Here is a 23,995-nt window from a genome sequence, read left to right on the forward strand (position 1 = left end):
TCCGCAATTTTGCAGAACAGGTGTGGACCCATTCATTTTCAATGGGGCTGTAATGTGCTGTCCGCATTTGCCTATTCTTGTCCGCAATTGCGGACAAGAAAAGGCATTTTCTATGAGGGTGCCGGCGATGTGCGGTCCGCAAAATGCGGATCCGCAAAACACATACGGACGTGTGAATAGACCCTAAATCCATAATCCCAATCTGACCCATTTCAAATCTGTTTCTCTCCTGCATGAAGTAAAAACGTATGAATCTTGTACTCATAGGGGGAGATTTGTCAAAACCAGTGCAAAGGAAAACAGGCTCACACTGGTTGCTATGGGAAACTAAGCCATTCATTTTCAAAAGGAGCTCAGAAAAATGAAGTGTGGAATCTGGTTGCCATCTCCCTCATATTCTTTTGCCATCTTTTTTTTACGCATTTCTAGTTTTGGTGCACATAGCAAGGCTACATCTCTTCATGAATTTTTAACTATTACTGGAAAATCGATTTAAAAAGGAAAATCGCCCCAAAAAATTAGAAATTTTGAAATTTCACTTCCATTTTCCTTTAAATCCTGCGGAACATCTAGAGGTTTAGCAAAGTTTGTAAAAAAAAAAAAAAAAAAAAAAAAAAATTTTGATTAATTTGAGGGATGTATTTTCTAAAATGGGGTTAATTATGGGTGGTTTTGATCATGTAAGCTCCAAAAAATGACTTCATAACTTTTAAAAAGTTGGTTTTAGAAGTTTCTTGAAACTTTAAAAACCTGCTTCTAAATTCTAAACCTTCTTGTGTCCTAAAAAAATAATTTACATTTACAAAATAAAGTATGGTGAGTGTTAAGTAATATATATTGTATGAGTTATCACTCAGTCTTAAAAGCGGAGAAATTAAAATTTTATTTAGATCCTTTTTATTTTTTTATTTTGTTAATATAGCGACTTACATTTGCCACTGACATGAAGTTCAAGGTCATGAAAAGTATCAGAATCACTTGGAGAAGTAAAAGCATAAATTATTACCTCATAGTGACTCGCCAGATTTGTAAAAATAGCCAAGGTCAGGAAGGTGAAAAATTGCAGGGGTTAGAGGTCCTATTATCTTTTTTAAAATTAAATATAAGGGGTGTTTTACACGAGCGGGAGTGCAGAGTTATCATGATTTATAATGCTATGTGCCTCTGCTTGACCTTATTGCTACAGAAATGTAGTGACAGCTTTATGTCCATATGTTCCTGTAGAAGTCAGGTCAAACTTGGCCTTATGAATCATGCGCTCCTGTGCCATGCGTGTGCTCCTGTAAGTCCAGAATGGAGGCTCACACTCGCACACGGAGCATGATTTCCACAATGGACTCGCTCGTGTGAAACGGCCCTTATGCCTTGTTACCATTGATCTCCAGATTCCAGTGTTTTGTATGTTTGTTTTTCAATTTGCTCCTCTGTTTTCCCCCTATGGCCCTCTCTGTTTTGGTACCCAATATATAAATCTGCAGTAAAGGTATGAGGAGGAGACACCTGCCAATCAGACACTTATACAGTCTCCTTTGGATAGTAGATAAGTTGTAAGGGTATAACCCTTTTACGGCAAAGGTTCACTCACAACGAAGCAGTGTTTTCTTGCATGTTCTTGTTTGTGATAAAATACCTGAGATATGTTAAAGGGGTTTTCAGAGATTTTGATACTGATGACCTATCCTCAGGATAGGTCATCAGCATCGGATCGGTGGGGGTCCGACTCCTGGGACCCTGCCGATCAGCTGTCTGAGAAGGCACCGGCACTCTTGTGAGCACCACGTCCTTCTCGCTGCTTACTAAGCACAGGGCTATACATTGTATGGTGGCTGTGCTTGGTATTGCACTCTGCCTCATTGAAGTGAATGTCGCCCAGTGTGATACCAAGCATAGCCTCTATCTGTATCAAAATCTTGGAGTCTTGAGTAAAATATGTAATATGTAAAATGTGACAAATATTGTCAAATGGTTTAAGGCCAGTTTCACATGAGCTCAATACTGGCACAGAAATGGACCCGGGAATGTGCCCATATTGCTCTTGTGTGAACTTGGCTAAAGGAAGTACACCAATTATCAGAGAAATTACATTTTTTTGTGCTTGTAGAGCTGTATCGAGTGTATTTGAAAACAAACTAAAGGATGTTTGTGTCCTCTAAGCTTTACCAATAATGCATGTTAAAACCATGCTGTAGAAAAGCAATGATTATTCAAAGTAAATATTTGTCAGTATGAATTCAAATACCATGATTAAAGAATCTGCGCATGACTATATTTTTGCCATTGATTATTTTTTTTCTGTGGATATTTGTAAAATTATGCAAAAAAGGTTAACTTGGAGAACTTGTTACCACTTAAATGCAGTGCAATCTGCAGACAGTGTGTTATACAGCAGGAGAAGGTGAGCAGATTTGATTATATAGTTTAGTGGGGGGAAAAAATCAGTAACTTGAAATTTATACTTTTAAACCTCTGCTCTTTCTGAAATAAGTGTATTCAAATCTCAGACATAAGTGGCATATCGCTAGGATATGACACCATTCTCAGATTGTTGCAACTTCCACCTCTGGGAACTGATCATATCTCAAGAAAAGGCCCTCTAATGTAAAGGGGAGTGCATCGGGCAAGTGCAACTACGCTCCTTTCACAGCTCTGGGAGTTCCAAAAACAGAGTATTGGCTCTGCTTTTTCTAGCAGTCCCATATCTGTGAACTGAGAGGTGGCCATGCATGCGCAAGATTCTCTCCATTCACCTCTACCGGAGCTCGGTCAGCTATTTTTGGCAGGCCAATAGAAGTGAAGGGTGAGCTTGTGCGGTGTGCGCTCCTTCACTTTGAGAGGCACGTTCTGAATATGGGTGCGGGTTCCAGAGGTGAACTCCTGATTCAGGGCCCCCATAACAGTATTATAGAACATTATATACATTGCAATGACATACAGTATATACGTGTAGTAAACGGACAGCGGTGGTCTGAGAGGGCCATCTTGACTAGCTGCAGGAGTAGGGTTTACTTGTGGGGAGGGCGGGGCACATTTGAAAATTTGCGGTGATGCCCAGTCAGTTCTAGTTACACCTTCACACACTTACATAAAGAATGCTATCAACTAATAAGACTGCCTCAGGGTACAACTGTTTCAAGTTTCGCAGAATATTTACCTGCAAAACTATATATCGATCTGCTCCTGCTTCACAACATGATGCCTACAAATTGCACTGCATTTCATGGCAACAGGCTCTTTTTAAAGTCACTTTAGTAAACACCTTTTGTGCTGAAGGTTGTACTTTCTTTTGGGGTGGTATGGATTACATCAGAGGTGCTGTTGATTGTGGTTAGGGGGATGAAAGGGTTATTCATACATCTCTTGCTTGCTTATGATTATATGGCATGATGCATGCAGCTGCTGTTAATAACTGGAATGTGTTTTTTTTTTTTTATCATTTTTACCCACCCCCTTTCCTGGTGTGATTTCTATAGTGTGCTATATCAGGATGGATTTTATGGCACTGAATTATATGTAAGTATGCAACAAAGAATTTGAAAATACCAGATACATTTTAAAAACCCTTAGATATTGATATCAATCAATTATAATTCCACCCAGCCTTCCCACTTCCCCTTTCCTCTTTGCCCATGCAAGCCAGCCTTCCTATCCATATCACATCCTTTTTTCCATTCTTATTTTTTGTTGTGCCTTTAAACATTAGTGTAGTCCATCATTGTCTCATTTAATCATGATTTTCTTTCCCTTTGTTTGTAACATTGGTTGGTGTTGTCTGAGAATGCAGGCATGCTGTTTTTTTAAATACTTCTCTGGCTGTTGGGATGGTAGACTTTGGGAAAAGGTCGGTGTCCTTGTGATGGCAGTTGACAAAAATTAGATTGTTTTGAAGAGTTTTAATGCATGTAATGGTCGCCTCCCCGCTACCGTCAATTGCTCTGGCTCCAGTGGAACAGGAATCGCAATCTTCAAAGTACCGGTTTCCTATTTAATTCTACTGGGTTAGTTCACAAATTTTAGCTCAGGACTGAGATTGAAGAACATGTGTGTGTGTGTGTGTGTGTATGTATATGTATGTATGTGTATATATATATATATATATATATATTTACATACACACACTATATATGTCCTCACATTTCTGCAACTCTAACTTTTGCTGTCACATAATTAGTATTTATTGCTTTTGTGTGCTGCTCCTCTCCTTTTCCATACTTTGGTCCTCCATTCCTGCCTCCAATCCTAGCCTTTTCTATCCTGCAGTGTTTAGATTTGTGTAATCTTGGGTGAAGGGGGTAACATGTGTTTACAGGCAATTTTAGCCTGCTTGTATTTACTATCTGGTGAGTGCTACTGGCTGGCTTGCTCCTTTCCAATCACTTGGGAATGTGTGGGCCATTGAGTGAATGGGAAGAGGGCATGGTTTTATTTTCAATCACTTTTCTTCCACAGGAGTTCTCTATTCAACGATTATCATGTTATAATTGACCTCTTATGCTTATGTCAGGGTTTCAATATTGTTTTTGTTCTGTTATAGACTAGTCTTACAGGAATCAATCTTAAACCCTAAACTACCTCAGGTAGGCGCCCTTCCACATGGCCTTCCTTCCCTTTTTTTGCCAACCAATCAGAGTGCAGATTGCTGTGAGACGAGATTTAAATTACTAACCCATAATTAATGCCTTGTTGGAGAAGGGAACAGAGCCTTTGAAATCATAAGCAGAACAAAGGTATGCTTAGACTGTCATTTGTGAAATGAAGATGTGTTGAAAGAAATGTACATGCTATAAAATTCAAGGAATCTTGTACCAAGAGCCATTTATAGTATCTGCAGAATAATCATTCTACAAATTGTAACTAAGGCATAATGTTTAGCTGACACATTCCTTTTTATGTTTGTGCAACACTGCAGAGTTGACAGCTTTCTTGCTGGTCTGATGTGAGGGCTTTGATTTTCACACCTAACCAGTATGTGGGATGGTTTGTCTAATGTTTTTGTTCTAGGTTTTTGTTGGTTTACACTGCATTAGTTAGATGCATGCATGGTATTCCCTCTGTATAATGGCTGTTTTGGTGTATGGCACTAGTAACACTAAAGGGGTTGTGTAGCGCTAGTATATTGATGAACTGTCCTCAGGATAGGTCATCAATATAAGGCTGATAAACGTCTTCCACCGACTTCCAGCAAGCACACACTAGCTTCGTTAGGTGTTTCTTTCCATTAAGATCCTGTGAGGTACTAGAGAAGACACGCACATAGTGAAGCACTGCAACAACCAGCCGTCTCTCCTCTCGATATTGTACTCACAAGTGTATAAGTAGAATATGCGCCTCAAAAAAAGCCGTCCAGTAGGTTCTCTGCACGGTTTCTCTCGTTGTCAATATTGCTCCCATAGTGAAAATCTGTATTTTAAAATTCATAAATATGGTTTATTATACTCACATATAAGTAGAATAAAATGCACAATAGTAAAATCAACACAAGTCAATGCTCCTGCCTGACCCGGGTTTCGCTCCAAATGTTTTCATCTGGAGCATAACCTCCAAACATTCCCACAATCCTCAAATCCCCAAGTTCACTCCACCCACTATTCCTCAATACTTGCTAAAAACTCATACTCAATATCCTTTTCTTTCATCTGATATACTTAGATGTACCTCAGTTTTTCTTTAATTCCCATGTTAACAGGGACCGGGACATAAACTTTAAATATTCTTCAGAAACAGATATAACATATAATACTCTACCAAAAGATGTAGCACTCACTCCTGTCCAGTTTCTCCCTCTCACACACCTCTCCCCAATGTTGAATTAGTGTGGCTGGCTGGGTGTGTTCTAATCTATGAGGCAGGGTTTCAGGTCCAACTCCATGTTCAGACCATGCGGTTGTAATGTGCCCATCTCCTAGATCCATCTTACTTCAGTTCGATTGATCTTTTTTATAGTATCGCCACCTCGCCAGTTAGCCTGCACTCGTTCTACTCCAATGTAAGTGAGACCCTTCGGATTTTTATTGTGGGCAGTTTTAAAATGTAACGGAACTCCATGGGTTTCTACTCCCTTGTTAATATTTCTGATATGTTCTTGTATTCTAATTTTTTATTTCCTCATGGTGTGGCTGACGTACTGGAGGCCGCACCATGAGGAAATTAAAAATTAGAATACAAGAACATATCAGAAATATTAACAAGGGAGTAGAAACCCATGGAGTTCCGTTACATTTTAAAACTGCCCACAATAAAAATCCGAAGGGTCTCGCTTACATTGGAGTAGAACGAGTGCAGGCTAACTGGCGAGGTGGCGATACTATAAAAAAGATAGATCGAACCGAAGTAAGATGGATCTAGGAGATGGGCACATTACAACCGCATGGTCTGAACATGCAGTTGGACCTGAAACCCTGCCTCATAGATTAGAACACACCCAGCCAGCCACACTAATACAACATTGGGGAGAGGTGTGTGAGAGGGAGAAACTGGACAGGAGTGAGTGCTACATCTTTTGGTAGAGTATTATGTTATATCTGTTTCTGAAGAATATTTAAAGTTTATGTCCCGATCCCTGTTAACATGGGAATTAGAGAAAAACTGAGGTACATCTAAGTATATCAGATGAAAGAAAAGGATATTGAGTGAGTTTTTAGCAAGTTTTGAGGAATAGTGGGTGGAGTGAACTTGGGGATTTGAGGATTGTGGGAATGTTTGGAGGTTACGCTCTTGAAGCCATTTGGAGCAAAACCCGGGTCGGGCAGGAGCATTGACTTGTGTTGATTTTACTATTGCGCATTTTATTCTACTTATGTGAGTATAATAAACCATATTTATGAATTTTAAAATACGGATTTTCACTATGGGAGCAATATTGACAACGAGAGAAACCGTGCAGAGAACCTACTGGTTGGCTTTTTTTGAGGCGCATATTCTACTTATACACTTGTGAGTACAATATTGAGAGGCGGTACGGCTGGTTGTTGCAGTGCTTCACTATGTGCGTGTCTTCTCTAATACCTCACAGGATGTTAATGGAAAGAAATGCCTAACGAAGCTAGTGTGTGCTTGCTGGAAGTCGGTGGAAGACGTTTATCAGTCATATTGGCTTGGAGTTTTGCGCGGCCCCCTTCATATATGTACTGGTTTTTGTGAATAAGGATCCACTTCACCTTGGGACCCGCTGCAATTAGACCCATCCAGGCAACGTATTGGAAAAATCTATATTGAACTCCTTAATATAAGACTAGCTGTGGTCTGGCTCTTCCCACCTCTCCAATCAGTTGTGGTGCTCGTGCTCATCCTGAGGTATTCAACATAATAGCGCTGCACAGTCACTATACTTACACACAGCTTATGATAGCCGATGTCCAAAATAGTAAAAATGTTAATCCCTTTAACAAAAATTAGTTTTTTTCTTTTTTGAAGAAGGAAACACCCTAAATTGCTGGCCACTAGGGGTCTCACTTCCTGCTAAATTACTGCTTACTACTGCTTGTTATATTAAAGGCCATCTACACCTTCAGGGGCAATTTTTTATGATTCCATTTTACAGATTTTGGGCTTAAATTTTTTTTTTCAATTGGTCTTTAAAAAATATTCAGCAGATTTGTCATAATGGGCTAACTTCTGCCTAGCTATGACTATCACACTTTCAGTTTGTGCAGCCATCTAATAACCCTGATTTCAAAATTATGGAGTCTGAGTTCACACTTCCTACAGTTACTTAGTCAGTAATTCCATCAGTTAATTTGAGCCAATACCAGGTGAGGCTCAAAAACACATAACAGGAAGATTTTTTTTTTTTTCCATTATGCCTTATCTCGGTGAGTAGGCTTTGCTGCTGGTATTGGCTCACAATAACTGACCAAATAACTGTAGTGTGAACTTAGCCTTATATCTCAAAAACACTTTCTGATCATTAAGATAATTGAACTGTGAGTGTTTATAAGGTCAGAGATAAGGAGCTGTCAGCTGAGCTGCCTAAGAGCATGCTACTAGAGAATCTCAAGGTTGTATATAGAAAGCCAATATTTTTAATGAAGACCCATTTAAAAAAAAATTAATTTTAGCTAATAATGAGTACAATGCAAAAAAATGCCCCAAATATGTCCATAGCCTTTAAGTCTATCTCTAGCAGCAGAGACATTGAGAAGGGTTTTAGGAAATGGGGGCTTGTCATTTGTGCCCTGCGTTATACAGAGCTTCTGGACAATGTCCTGCCTGCTTACTTCAGTCTCTACTGTACACAACTTCTGCAGTGTACACCCCTTGAAAATAATAAATAAATGCAAATAGAAATGTCCGATTGCTGATGAACTCTACAGCCAGTTATCTCTTAGGCAGAGATGTAATTGATTGCAGATGGTCTGTACCATTTGTTGAAAGATCGTTGTATGCTAGACATGCTGTCATGCCCCACTCTGACGATGTGCGGAGTCGGCCAGGATTGCAGCACGAGTTTAGTGTTTGTTTGTTTTGGAGTCGTGCTGGATCCGCCCCTCATCAGGTGCACTGGGTGGAGTCATTAGTTTAAATAGCTCCTCAGCCCAGTGCCCGGAGCGGATTATACTGTTCATTATTGTCTGGGAAGTTTGGAAGGAAGGTTGGCTGTTTGTTCCTGCTTTCAGCAGATAAGTGTCTTTTCTTGTTTGGTTGTTTGTCATCTTACCCATCCAGGTTCTGTGCGAGCAGGCTGCTCCTTTCTCCCCACTTCACCATCTCAGGGAGTTCAGGGTTCTCTTAGTATAGGCTGGTGGACACAGCAAATCTACCATCAAGGTTTGTCTGTGGGCTGAGCATTGCAGGGAAAGAGGTCAGGGATAAATTAGGAGGTGACCCTTCCCCTGTCTCTCGTCCAGAGCCTGGTTGGTGTGTTTTCTGTTTAACTGTGCACGTCCGCCGTGACACATGCCTTTTCGATGCACTTGGACATTTTGCCCAGTTGATAGACTTTGAGAGAAAAAATCATTTGACAGAAAAAAGGTGGTCATTTAACGAATTGCCTCCCATCTAGGCCTTTCTGATCTTGCTGTTAGGTTTTTAGAGCAGTGGTTACAATAGGGAACACAGTGAACAGGCTTTGGACGGGCCAGACAGACCTCTAGTAAAGGGTAATGAAATCATATGATCTGCTATCTAGCATGAGCATCTCCCACAGTTTTGTTGTCCACCATCCAGACACAGGTGACGTCTTCATAACACACCTGTCTCTGCCTGTACTATTTCCTGGTGCTTAGCAGAATGAAACTTGGTGTTATGGTATCCATTACGTTTTCTACGATTGCCAGTCAGCTACAATCACCTTCATATGTAGTGGTGTTGTGAATCCAAAACCAGGACTGCTACAAACTGGAACCATTTAATCTTTAGCAATGAATTCAGGACATCCTGCATGTGTTGCCTCTAATTTCAGGGCTCTTAACTAGATTTATTTTCAGCAGGGTGATTCACACCCACAGACAACAAGGGTTCCTTAAGAAGGTCACTGTTGGATTGCAGTACTTAATTTGGCTTCTCCGGTCACCAGATTTATCGCCACTAGAGTATGTATAGGATGCCAGCTTCAGCAGCCTACAAGTGTTTAAGATCTACAGGCCTGGCTGTAACATGTGTGGGCAAATATGCTGCAGGTTACCATACAGAACCTGTATGCCTCCATACCCAATCATCTCATCTTGTATCCAGACTAGAGGCAGTCCAACATGGTACTAGATCCTCCTTTCAGTTGTCAAGTTTTCACCAATAAACGTATTCTTTCGCTCTAATATTCTAATCCTGTACATATATCATCAATACATTCACACACCGTTTCATTTGATTCCATCAACATTCTTTTGTTTTGTAAAAGCAGGAATGAACGGAGATGCTGATCCGGAAGAGAGTGAGCTGTAAATCAGACATAGTTGAGTGATCTCACCATCTTCGTGCATAGACTGTTTGGGAAGTGATGGATGAGTGCAAGATCACTCACCTGTCTGCCTGCTATCAGCTCTCTTCCCCATGTTTACATCAACATCTCATTCATCCCTGTTCCTATACTTTACTAAACACACAGCCTCTGCAAAGTAAATGGATTATGGCTGTTATACCCTATTTTTTTTCCTCTGGACATACTGTAATTTAGCAAAGCACCTAAAAGCATGATAGAAGAGGACTTGTTTCTTAAGGCATGAATCTGTACCGTGAGCACTCTTAGGCAGTTAAAGGATAACTGTCATATTTTTTTTTCTTTTTTTTGCTAAAGTGTAGGGCAAGTGATAGGTAACAATTCAGCAATAGACTTTATTTAGCCAAAATGTTTATTTTTTGTAGAAAACTGGGGCTGAAATAGCCCTTAGCAGCACTCTTCAAAAGAGCGTTGTTAAGGGTCACCCGTCCATTAGAAAAGACTGGCTGTGCAGACGCTCTGCTTCTGACTCGTGCTTCCCTGGGAGACAGAAGGCTGGGCACAGGAGTCTTGGGAGTTAAAATTACATTTATATTCCCCCTTTCTATGCAATCTAATGCTCTGTAACATTCCCTGACCTGCGATCCCTGTGATAATAATTCATGTAGCAGCCGGCTCACTGCGCACAGTGCTTCTACTTCCGGCGGCTGCTACATGAATTATTATCACAGGGATCGCAGGTCAGGAAATGTTACAGAGCAGTGTTGTTCGGCTGCGTCCTCCTTAGAAACTGCAGCCTAATGCACTGCCTGGCCCTTGGCTTTGGGCCTAACTTCAAGACAGAGATGCCACCCTCTGAACAGGAGGTCCACTTCTGTGTCTGAATTCCCTACTTGCCCACATCACCTCACCTGCCCTGGTGACAACTGGCATGGGATATTTTGCTCTATTTCAGGATAACAGGCCAGTATCTCTGGCACTATTGAAAGCGGCATGGCAATGTTGTAAGGCCTCCTTTTCTCCTAACAGTGGATGCCTATACCTCTTATCCTTCTGTTCATATCATCTGACCAATGCTAGGTCTCTGCGAACATCTGTACCTCCCAATTCTCCTGAGATATAACCGTGACTAGAGGCCCAGCCTCATTTTGTTATTTTTTTAAATATCCTATGGATTTTTACCTTTTAGTGGGGGGAAATAAGTATTTGATACACTGGCCATTTTACCACCTACAAAGAATGGAGAGGTCTGTAAATCCAGAAAATCACATTATATGAATTATTTTTTTATTCCTTTTTTTTATTGCATTAAATAAGTATTTGGTTTCATCCTAAGTCAATTCGCTCAGTGTGATTGTGTGGACAGGTGTCTTTTATACAGGTATCGAGTTCAAACAGGTGCAATTAATACAGGTGAGTGCAGAGTTAGAGCCAGAATTCTTGCTGGTTGGTAGGTGATCAAATACTTACTTTATGCAAATTAATTATTCAAAAATCATGCAATGTGATTTTTCAGGATTTTTTTTTTTTTTTTTTTAAGATTCTCTCGCAGTTGAAGTGTACCTACAATAAAATTTACAGACATCTCTATTCTTTGTAGGTGGGAGATCTTGCAAAATCACCAGTGTATCAACTTCTTATTTTCCCCACTGTATAATCAGTTATGTAGCCTTGAAAAAGTATTTATACCCCTTGACTTTGGATGGAGTCAAATTGGATGGATAGTGCCTATTAACAGTAATTCTCAATCTTGCCACAGATTCTCAATGGAATTTAGGTCTGGACTTTGACTGGGCCATTCTAACACAAATGAATGTTCTGATCTAAACCATTGCTTTGTAGTGCTGGCTGTATCTTTAGTATCATTGTCCTGTTGGAAGGTGACCCTCCACCCCTTTCTTCTTGCCACTCTTCCATAAAGGCAAGATTTATGGAATACATGACTAATAGTTGTCCTGTGGATAGATTATCCCACCTGAGCTGTGGACCTCTGCAGGTCCTTCAGAGTAACCATGAGCCTCTTGGCTGCTTCTCTAAGTAGTGCTTTATTTGCCTGGGCTGTCAGATTAGGTGGGCAGCCATGTCTTAGGAGGTTTGCAGTTGTGTCATACTACTTCTGTTTTGGAATAATGGATTGAACGATGCTCCAGGAGTTGTTCACAGCTTGGGATATTTTTTTTAATCGCTTAACACTGCTTTAAACTTCTCCACAACTTTATTCCTGACCTGGATGGTGTGTTCCTTGGTTTTCATGATGCTGTTTGATTACTAATATTCACTAACAAACCTCTGAGGCCTTCAAAGAACATCTGTAGTTCTACTGAGAATAAGTTACTGTGGTGGACTCTATTTACTGATTGTGACTTCTAAAGGCAATTGGTCACAGTACAGGGGGCTGAATACAGGGGTGCACCTAGCCTTTCTGCTCCCTGAGGGAAAAAATTTAATGGTAACCCCTCCATCCATATGCCAAATTCTCAACCTAACATCTTCCCTCCTAACATTATGTACAGCACTACAGAACATACAGGGCAGTATATTGCCACATACCTCTTACATCCAGTGACATCTCCTCTGATGTAGATATTCTTTCCTCATCTCCTAAAGACCAGAACCATGAAGATTTTTTTAGCCATGTTGTGTCTCTGCAGATATTGACAGACACCTTAGTTTTCTACTTTTCCATGATCCTCCCACCTTCTGAACACCCCATCCTGCCACCCCCAATACTATGCCCACTGTGCTCCCCAATACTGTACTGCAGAAACGGTCCCCTTGAAAATTTTAGTGCCACACTGATAATGCCGCCTTCAATAATTATTGGCAAGCAGTGCCCTAAAAAATAACTGCGCCCAGCAAATAGTGCTCCTAACACTAATGGGGTAAACATAATGTCCCCCAAAAATAGTGTTAAGCTGATACAGTGCCAGGGTGCCCCTCAGTTAGTGTTCCCTGATGTTCCACCAATAGTAATAATTCTCTTCCGGAGTGCACTTGGTAATAGTGCCCCCAACAGTAGTAAAGTCCCCAGTGTGCCCCGGAAGTAGTAATTCTCCCATAGTGCCCATACTATAGTAATCATGTTCCCCATAGGCCCCCAAAAGTAACAAAGCTCACCAGTAGTAATAATTCTCCTTATAGTATGAAAAATGCCACCTAATGTGAGCCAGTGCCAAAAATGGCCCCATATAATGTGTGCCAGTACAAAAAATGACCTCATAACGACCCGCATTGTGCTAGTACAAAAAACACCCCCTTTAGTATCCCTAGTAGAGCCAATGTCCTCATATTGCCGCATAGCGTGTCAATGCCCCTAATCAGGGCCGATCATGTTTGCTCTACTTAATAGTAACCAAAGGGTTTTATGTGCACGGAAGAAAATAACTGACACACACACACTGAGGTCAAAGCAAATTCTTGTTTATTACAGGAAGTACAGCAGTTTATATAGACATCAGAGTGGCATTCCCCCTGAGGCATGTTGCATTGTTACATTGGCTGAAATATGAAAATAAGACAAGAAAACACTTGGTATTGTGCATTGTTTTACTAACTGTGGTATGTGAACTAAGTAAATATCTAACTACAGGCGCCATCTTGTAATGGAGTTCTCAGCAGAAAAAAGCATATATGACGTAGCAAGGAGGCATGTTCTCTTGGGTAGGATGGAACCTTTCTGCTCTAAAGAAGATAGGGTGTTGTCTGAGAGCTAAAGTATGTGGGAGCTTTCTTAGCTGAATTCAAAGAATGTAGTTCACATCTCTATCATTCCCCCCTTGGACCTCATTCTTTCCCCAACGAAAGCCTAGCACGTCAGTCCCCATGCTTTGAATCCTCTTCGCCAGCTTACATGACTACCTAGCCTAGTATATAGCCTCCCATGACACTGGACTTAGCATGGGAAAGTCAGATGTCAGTCCCTAAGGTCGATGATCTCCAGGTCTTGTCATAAGCAGGGGGGGACCAACAGAATGAAATGGACCTTGTCTCCCATAATCACGGAGGTCTCCCATCCTTATGGAGGTCTCCCATGAGCGTCTCCGGTGTAGCCTCAGCTATGACTTTGAACAAAAACCTCCTAATGTAGGGGATGACACAACAAACAACGCAAATAGCAGAATTAAAGATAAAATTCAGGAAAAGGAAGTAAGTCCTTTTAGGGCATTCATGACCTGGTCATTGATCAGTGTGAACTTAAGAACTATCAATACTTGGGAGTTTTTAGGCTATACTATTAATGGGTCACTGGGCTAGAAGTATCGGACTGTAACAACTTTGTTCTTCCTTTTGCACACCTCTTCCCCAGCCCAGAAACCTATTTTTACTATCTCAATAAGAATCCATATTCTTTTAGTCAGGATCAGCAGTCACACAAGGGAGAACAAGAAACATCCTTTCAAGTCTCCCAACTCAATACTTTCTTGAAATGACTCGAATTAGGCTTTCCTTCAAGCTTCACTGATGTGCTTGTGGCCAAGAACACTTGGAATGGACCGTCAAACCAGGATTTGAGGACAGGACTTTTCTAACGTGTCTTTTTACCACCACCCAATCTCCAGACACAAGTGGGTGGGTTCCTGGTGCTTTATGAACATCTGGGAGTGAAGCAAAAACTCAAGAATGTATTTGTCAAATGCTTGTGAAAACTGATCACATAATGTCAGACAACCATGTTGCATCTAGAGCCACTGTGGGAAATACAATCCTGTCCTAGGGCCTGAGCCACTAAGGACCTTATAGGGACTAAGGCCTGTCTCACGGTTTGGGGTATAACTTACTGAAAATACGGCTACCAGCAGGCACTCTGTTCATGGCTTACCAGTCTCTGCCATGGCTTTTTTAATCTTTATCTTTAGTGTCCCGTTCAGGTCATTTTTTCCTTACTCTACCGCTGCTTTGTGGATGGTACGGAGCATGTAAGGCCTGTTCTATACCCAATACCTTCATTATCTTATGCATCACTTCACCTGTGAAGTGAACGCCTGTGTCACTTTAAATGGTCTCAGGTACCCCATAACAACATACAACTTCGGCCATTATCATCTTTGCTGTGGTCTTAGCTACCGGGTATGCTTCTGGCCATCCTGAAAACAAGTTATCACACACTAATACATACTCATACATGCCCACCTTGGGTACTTGAAGGTAGTCTGCAGCGTTGAAACAGATGCAAAGGGCAAAGACATATGTTTTTGGGGTACCTTAACCCACCTTGTCTCACATGTTCTAGGCAAAAAAATCGTACTTTTTCCTTTATCCTTGAGTATATCTAACTGCTACAGTGCTGACCCTGGGGCGTACCATGCGCTATGTACTAAATCACACACAGTAGCTTCTGACTGGTGCATCACTCCATGGGTTGCCCTGTGCCATCGTGGATTAGAGGGACCTGGGAGGCAGAGTTTCCCTTGGAACTGTTAGGCCCTTCCTCATTCGCAGTCCCCCCTTTTTACTCCCCCCTTTTTCTTCCTTCCCCGCCTGGTTTTGTACGGTCTTAAGAACTTCCAGCGAGACGAGAGGAGTTATTTCAGGGACCTGAGCTGTGTCCACTAAGGCAGGGGTCTGCGTAGGCAATTTGGCAGCCATTGTTGCCGCCTGATCTGCCTTGCCTTTTCCCTTTGCCTCCTCGGAGTCTGTTTTACAGTAACCTTTTGTTTTTATCACCGCCACTCAAGTTGGCGATATGAGGGCTTCTATAAGAGACCTCACTGCTTCCCCATTTTGATGGGTTTACCTGAAGTGGTCAGGAAGTCTCTGGCTTTCCAAATGGGCCCATAGTCATGGGCTGTACCTGGAATCATCGTAAATGTTGGCTGCTTTCCCATCTGCATATCTGCAAGCCATCTCCAGAGCCCTTAGCTCTACTTCTTGGGCACACATGTGTGGTGTTAAGGACTCTGCTTTTTAGTGCCATGTTTAATCACCACTGCCCAACCTGTGTAGTAACTGCCATCCTGACCATACCTCGATCCATCCACAAAGAGCACATTATCTGGATTATCTTGTGACATTTATCTGCAAACAGTCGTGAGCCTCTTCCTCTGGATCTGGAAGTCTGGAAGAAAAGTTTAAGTGCCCTAACTCTTCACTCCCCCCTTGCTCCAGAGGCAACAGGGTGGCTGGATCCAAAATATTACGTCTTTGAACATTTCAGGCGTCATATGAATACCTTTTGTCAACGAAAACACATTACATTAATCAAATAAAGTGGATGATCATACATCAACACAATATCCCTGATAGGCACAATATTTTAATGAATAGATTGATGGAAAAAGTTACAATAGCTAGAATTCTGTGATAGAGAACAAATTCTATAAAGATATATCTAGAATGGTCCCCATATATTAGTAATTAGGACAAATAAACACGATGAATCCATGATAGTACTTATAAAACACTTGATCTATAAGCTTCAGGAAATAAGTTTGTGATACGTCATGATCGTCTGTAACAGTGTCAATTGTGAGAAGCCAAGAAAGTTAATACACTATAGAATGAAAGTCCATGACATGATCCTATGTTAGTAGTAGGTTAAGAAATCGACACAATAAACATATGGTTGGGATCAGTTATTAGCTGTTAATTTAGTAACTTTTTGGTGTACTAAAACACATACAGTATATACCGATGAGAAACACATTTGTGTACTAGTCGTTGTTTCTTGCCTTTTTGAGAAATTTGGACTGAATTCCCAAGCTTAGCTGGATGGGCAGATGTCTTTTCTCAGCCCTATAAAACTGTGAGAACCAATTCGCTTATTCTTATTCAGGAGGAATATGAACATTCAAATCAGCAAGCAGAGCTATACCGAAGTTCAGTCCTAACCAGACTGTGGCCTTCTTCCGGCACATAAGGATTTAATTAAACCACACACTTTGTAAGTTATCACATCTAACTCTGCGGGCAACAAAAAGGTTGATGAGGATAGACACTATCACTGGTCACTTTGTGGTCATGACTCTCTCATAACCTTTATCAAGCATGGCTTGTACAACTGCTACAGCTCTGATGCAGAAAGGGCACCTCTGGCCACGGGGTCAAGTCTGGCTGAATAATATGCCACAGGGCGTTGTTGCTGCTGGCCATGAAGTTGGGTGAGGACAACTGAGGCATGGCCATTCACTTCTGTAAAATACAATCTAAATGTGGTAATCTGATAGGCCCAGTGTGTGACAAACTAGTCATCTTCAGGCATAAAATGCATCTACCACCTCATCTGTAAGGTGGAAAGGACTAAAAGACAATCGTAAAGAAAACTGCATCAAACGTCCGTATCCACGGTCTGCAGTAAGAAACAGTATGTCCTCAGTGCATTCATGTTTCTGGGCAAAGGGATGTCCTCCACAGTCGTCTTACTTTCAGGGATGAGATGTTTCACCCCTGGAAGGCAACAGTAATGCAACAAAACTGAAATTTTTCATTTTTTTTTCTCACTTGCAGCCATGTTGTAAAAACGGACAGGAGTGACATGGCTGCAGTATACATACTAGGTGAGTTCTAGGCTCTCTGTGGCAGCGCCACCCAGGTATACTGTTTACCCTCATGTGAAGACAAACAAATACCAACTGTCTGAATGTAGTGGTACTCAAAAGAAAACATTTGTCAAATCAATCACAGTGGAGTGGGTAGGGGTAGTGGGAACCCGAGCCAAAAAGGTGTGTATTGGGCACAATGGGGGTGTTACAAACTGGCTTCATTGACAGCACGTAGGTCACGTACCATCTGGTATCGGGTTGGTTTGCCCTTCTCATTTTTCTTTTTCACAGGGTACAAAAGAGTGTTAGAAGGGGATACAATCTCCTTGATAACCCCTTTTTCAAAAAGTCTTGGACTGTTTGAGATATGGCATCTGACTCTGCCATACTCAAGAGATACTGCATCTTCCTGGGAAGTGGGGCGCCAGGTTTCATCACCACTTCCACAGGAGGAACTGGGAGCTTGCCAACATCCGTAGGTCCAATAGCACACAGATGGCCCGACATTCACGCAAGCAGGGCTTCCTTCTCATCTTCTAGGAGTACTGACAAAAAGATTGACCAGGGAGTTTTATCAAGCAAGCAGAGCCTGGAAACTATATGCCGGTAAGTTTAACATCTGTTGTGGGTAAACTGTTTGAAGGTTTTCTGAGAGATGCTATGTTAGAGCATCTTAACGGAAATAAGCAAATAACACCATATCAGCATGGCTTCGTGAGGGATCGGTCATGTCAAACTAATTTAATCAGTTTCTATGAGGAGGTAAGTTCTAGACTTGACAGCGGCGAATCAATGGATGTCGTATATCTCCAAAGCATTTGACACTGTACCACATAAAAGGTTAGTATATAAAATGAGAATGCTCGGACTGGGAGAAAACATCTGTAAGTGGGTAAGTAACTGGCTCAATGATAGAAAACCGAGGGTGGTTATTAATGGTACATACTCAGATTGGGTCACTGTCACTAGTGGAGTACATCAGGGGTCAGTATTGGGCCCTATTCTCTTCAATATATTTATTAATGATCTTGTAGAAGGCTTGCATAGTAAAATATCAATTTTCGCAGATGACACTAAACTGTGTAAAGTAATTAACACTGAAGTATACTACTACAGAGGGATCTGGATAGATTGCAGGCTTGTGTCAGATAAGTGGCAGATGAGGTTTAACACTGACAAATGTAAAGTTATGCACATGGGAAGGAATAATGCAAGTCACCCGTACATACTAAATGGTAAAACACTCTGTAACACTGACATGGAAAAGGATCTAGGAATTTTAATAAACAGCAAACTAAGCTGCAAAAACCAGTGTCAGGCAGCTGCTGCAAGGCCAATAAGATAATGGGTTTCATCAAAAGGGGCATAGATGCCGTGATGAGAACATATTCCCTACTACTTTACAAATCATTAGTCAGACCACACATGGAGTACTGTGTACAGTTCTGGGTCCAGTGAACAAGGCAGACATAGCAGAGCTGGAGAGGGTACAGAGGAGGGCAACTAAAGTAATAACTGGAATGGGGCAACTACAGTACCTGAAGATTATCAAATTAGGGTTATTCACGTTAGAAAAAAGACGACTGAGGGGAGATCTAATTACTATGTATAAATATATCGGGGGTCAGTACAGAGATCTATCCCATCATCTATTTATCCCCGTGACTGTAACGAGGGGACATCCTCTGCGTCTGGAGGAAAGAAGGTTTGTACACAAACATAGAAAAGGATTCTTTACGGTAAGAGCAGTGAGACTATGGAACTCTCTGCCTGAGGAGGTGGTGATGGTGAGTACAATAAAGGCATTCAAGAGGGGCCTGGATGTATTTCTGGAGTGTAATAATATTACAGGATATAGCTACTAGAGAGGGATCGTTGATCCAGGGAGTTATTCTGATTGCCTAAAGTGAGGAAAATTGGCTTCTACCTCAGTTTTTTTTTTTTGCTTTCCTCTGGATCAACTTGCAGGATGACAGGCCGAACTGGATGGACAAATGTCTTTTTTCGGCCTTACTTTTTTCGGCCTTATGTACTATGTTACTAAGCAAATCTGTACCCAGGAGGCAACAGGGGACATTGCCGCTGACCAGCAACCAGGCGAGCACTTCTTGGTTAAGGACAAATCTAACACGGATGGGTTATGTTGAAAGGGGAGTGTACTACTTTCCCATCTACTTCTACCCAAGAAATGGTGTTCTTAGAGATTGTCAGGGGAGGCCATATTTGCTTCACAATTGTCTTGGCTGCTCCAGTATCAATCAAAATGGGACTACTTCTTTACCACCCAGAGTGAGGGATATCATTGGGACTGGACTTGAATCTGCTAAATGTTTAAAAGCACAGCTGATACTGGAGGTACTGGATTGCCTGTTTCCTAATCTTGGTCTAACTTTCCCCCTCACCTGTGTCATCCTAATGACAAAAACATTAGGGGACGGACAGTGATCCAGGCAACACAGAATACGATCCTCTCGTGTGGTGTGGACACACAGCACAACTCTCTCTCTCTCATCTGTGTTCTGAGTCCTGCAGACTCTGCAGGTCCATCTCCCAGGACCATTATAGGGTGGCAGACCTACTGTTTCCTTTCTCTGTTGGGGAGGTGGTTTAACATTATCCTGATAACATTCACAACCCGACTTTGTCTGCCTCTCTACACCTCCTCCTCTTTACACTTGCCTCCTGCAGGAAGACTTCTGTCTGTTCTGCGAGCTTGTTATCTTTCAGCCACCCTATATCTCCCTACATGTATTTTCCCGCTACTATCAGTGTACCACCAGAGATGGGGGTGGGGGTATGTTTACACATTGCTTGCTGATTGTTTTTCACTGCTGCTTACATTCTTTAATAATTCTGCAGTATTTTATCTCAAGGTTAGCATTTTTCAGCAACATCATATGAAAGACAGAAATACAGAATCTGTCCGGGCTTAAAGAGGACCTTTCACTAGAATAAAACATCTAAAACTAACTATACATTATTCAAAGGAAAAGACCGGCACTTCACTCCTTGTTCGTTATAATGTTGCTTTATTGAAAGCATAGAAGAGACACAGTGCTCAAGCGACACGTGTTTCGGCTCGAATGCGAGCCTTTGTCAAGCATAGTGTGCATTACTACAAACACATTTAAATAGTGCGTCATCACCGGCGTCCAAACGTATTGACGTCACATCACCATAGTAATTTGTGTACAGAAAACATAGAATACAGCCCAGGGATCACCCTGCACTTACTGTTATACCTGGGTGCCGCTCCGGTCTCCTGGTATAGCCTCCGGTATCTTCATAGTTAGGCTCCACCCAGGGGAACCTGCCGGCGTCTCATTCTCATTCTCCCATGCTGTAGCGCTGGCCAATCGCAGCGATCAGCTCATAGCCTGAGAGAAAAAAAAAGCCTCTCAGGCTATGAGCTGAGCGCTGCGATTGGCCAGCACTACAGCATGGGAGAATGAGACGCCGGCAGGTTCCCCTGGGTGGAGCCTAACTATGAAGATACCGGAGGCTATACCGGGGAGACGGAGCGGCGCCAGGTATAATAGTATGTGCAGGGGGATCCCTGGGCGCGCTCTCCATGTCTGTATAGTTAGTATAGATGTTTTATTCTAGTGAAAGGTCCACTTTAAAGCTACAGTTTACCACGGTTGAGACCATCTCCATCACAATCCCCTCCTTTTCAGATTCTCGCAATGGAAGGATGGGGGGACTTCACTTGACTTTACTTGAAAAACTAAAAACAAAGAGTTAAACATTTTATCTGAATAAACAATACAACTGGTCATGACTAATTATAAGTATATGTGTATCCTTCATGTACTGACTCGAGTGAGTACCCCTTGTGGTGCTAATTGGATCTATTTGTATTGTTTCACGATTGTAGCCGTATCTGGAGAAATACCAGTAACTAAGATGGCTGCCGGGCAGGAAGTTACCTCAGTTAAGATGGCTGCTGGGGGGTGTGGTAGGGTCTCACAGCACTATCTTGGAGGGTAGTGTTGTCATACATTTCTGTCCAGCCTGATTTCTTATACTTAATTATTTTCATGTTGATGCTTGCATTGGTTTTTTATAATATCAAGAATAGAATGTTCTAAATTCAAGGCCGAATGTCCTGTGTTCACTCCTGTGAGAAACTTTGTAATGTTGCTCCTTTTTGGCCTAAAGCCAGAACACACACCCCTCCCTGTGTGATGATCTCGTTCATTCTCGACTTAACTCTTAATTTGGCCTCCTCATCGCATCAGTAGAGCGGATTTCGCTCACCGTAAACTTGGCTGTGTGACCTTCCTCTACTAGTCAGATTCCCAGTCCACACAGACATAACATTCAATGTCGAACAGCCATATAGAAAACTTTCTTATACTTTTACACACACAAGTGTTTGAACTTATTAACGAATAACCTACAAATAACATACATATGTGCTCCATACACACACACTAAGTACCTCGCGCAAATTTTCTTTTGATTATATCCAATATATCTTAGTATTGCAGTGTTCTCGCTATCACACATTCCAATGTCATGACGTCACTCCCCCCCCCCCCCCCCGTGCAGCTACAGCCTCCTGTTTATCCCTCTGTTCTCGATCTCAGCAAACAGGTTCCTACTGGTTCTGCCACAGTAATTCTTGCATTTTACAAGACACAATACTTCTTCTCGCGCTGCACTGCATCATCACTTAACTTTCCACAAGACTAACCCTCCGCCACTCCAGGCAGATAATTTATAGTCCTCCCGGGACTCCCCAGGGCCACATCCTCTGCTCACTAGGATTATTTGTGGCCTTTAGTTTGAGTCCAACTCGGGGGCTACCGCGGTTACACCCTCCGTCACTAAGACGGATAAATCGGTAACCCCTAAATCAAGCACAGTCCTGGAGCACCCTGAGCCTACACCCTCTGTCTAAACAGGACAGATAATTTAGTAGCCCCTTATGCGTCTCCACACTCCTGCCAGGGGAAATCTCTTGCTCTGCTTAACAATTAACTGTGAAGGTGCCTGACGCAAAAGACACAGGCAAACACACACAGTAGAGCAAACTCAAACTTTCCGGATTCTAGGAACTCAGGTTTTTTTAATCAACCGAAGTTGCTACTACGGTATGTAACATCAATAGCCGAACAGATGATCACAGCACAGTGGAGCAGCAAGAGGCAGGTGAGAGAACCAAAATTTTCTCACCTTGTCTCTGAGGCTGCAGTCCTCCCCCTCAAGCGTGGTCCACCGTGCCCTGGGAACCCCACACTTTGGCTAGCAACTTTACTTCTCCTGAGCCCTACTTATTGGGCGCCAACTGATAAAGATGCCCCTAATCAGGGCCTATCACGTTTGCTCTACTGCTCCAAATTAATAGTAACGAAGGGTTTTACATGCATGGAAAAAAATAACGGAGACACACTGAGGTCAAAGCAAATTCTTGTTTATATAGACATCAGAGAGGCATTCCCCCTGAGGCATGTTGCATTGTTACATTGGCTGAAATATGAAAACAAGACAAGAGAACACTTGGTATCTGCCCATTGTGCATTGTTTTACTAACTGTGATATGTGAACTAACAATATCTAACTACAGGCGCCATCTTGTAATGGAGTTTTCTAACAGCAGAAAAAGCATATATGACGTAGCAAGGAGGCATGTTCTCTTGGGTAGGATGGAACCTTTCTGCTCTGGAGAAGATAAGGTGTTGTCTGAGAGCTAAAGTATGTGGGAGCTTTCTTAGCTGAATTCAAAGAATGTAGTCCACATCTCTATCACCCCCTTTGTGTGCCAGTATACAAAAACCCCTTAGTGCCCCCGGTAGAACTAATGTCCCTATTTTGCCACCACAATGTGTGCCAGTATAAAATACCCCTTTATAGTGCCACAAATAGATGCCCCCATAGTTCTTCTCTCTCCCCTTCTTCATAGTGCCCCTATAATCTGCGCCAGAATAAAATTCCCCTATATAGTGCCCACAGTAGATGCCCCATAGTGCTCCTCTGCCCCTTCCCCATATTGACAAAATGGCATAGTGTCAAAATAAAACAAAGCAAAAATAAACTTCACACATACTTCCATGGGGCTGTCAGTGATTCAGTGCAGGCCTGTGTCCCGCACTGTAGGCTGCTCGACTCGGGCAGCGTGATGTAATCGCGCGGCTTGTTCTGTCTATGATGGGCTTCAGACCTAGTACCTCTAGCCTGTCAGAGGGAACGCAGGCACGGAGACGTCGCTCCTATGCCCCGATGCAGCATTCTGCTGTATCACTGTCCTGAGGATAGTGATGCTGCTGAATATAGAGATGAGCTTAATGGAAGCACTCATTTTCCTCAGCCCAGCCCTGCTGCGACCCTCCACTTATCTACAGTGCCGGGCAATTGCCTCACCTATCCTATTTGGCGGTGTGACACTGGCAGAATACAAATGCACAGCACACTTTTTTCAGATTTTTATTTATTAAAAATTGAGATTTTATAAATTTTGAAAACCATGTATCATTTTTTTTAAATTTATGCATACTTGCTAATTTGTTTTGGTCTGTCACACAAAATCCGAATAAAATGCCATTTAAATTTTGTGGGTGCAATGTGAAAAAATTTGGAAAATTTCATGGTGTATGGGATATGGTAATACCCTGAAGAGGCTTTCCCTCAATTTTTCAGCCTG

General features: G+C 42.0%; 1 protein-coding gene across 7 annotated transcripts in view; it reads left to right on the top strand.

Annotated features, from left to right (window-relative positions):
• The window catches only part of RBFOX2 (RNA binding fox-1 homolog 2), a 531,916-nt gene that overhangs the window by 311,240 nt on the left and 196,681 nt on the right, over positions 1 to 23,995 (top strand). For 3 of the 7 annotated variants that reach the window (XM_040408531.1, XM_040408537.1, XM_040408534.1), the window contains one exon: positions 4,532 to 4,574. The exons of 1 other annotated variant lie outside the window; for it this stretch is intronic. In XM_040408531.1, coding sequence (XP_040264465.1) covers positions 4,532 to 4,574 — 43 coding nt within the window. Of the gene's footprint in view, positions 1 to 3,470; positions 3,511 to 4,531; positions 4,575 to 23,995 lie in introns of all 7 variants that reach the window. 3 more of the 7 variants (XM_040408532.1, XM_040408535.1, XR_005774354.1) reach the window with 2 other exon arrangements.

Source organism: Bufo bufo, chromosome 9 (assembly GCF_905171765.1).
Source record: "Bufo bufo chromosome 9, aBufBuf1.1, whole genome shotgun sequence".
NCBI classification, from domain to species: domain Eukaryota; kingdom Metazoa; phylum Chordata; class Amphibia; order Anura; family Bufonidae; genus Bufo; species Bufo bufo.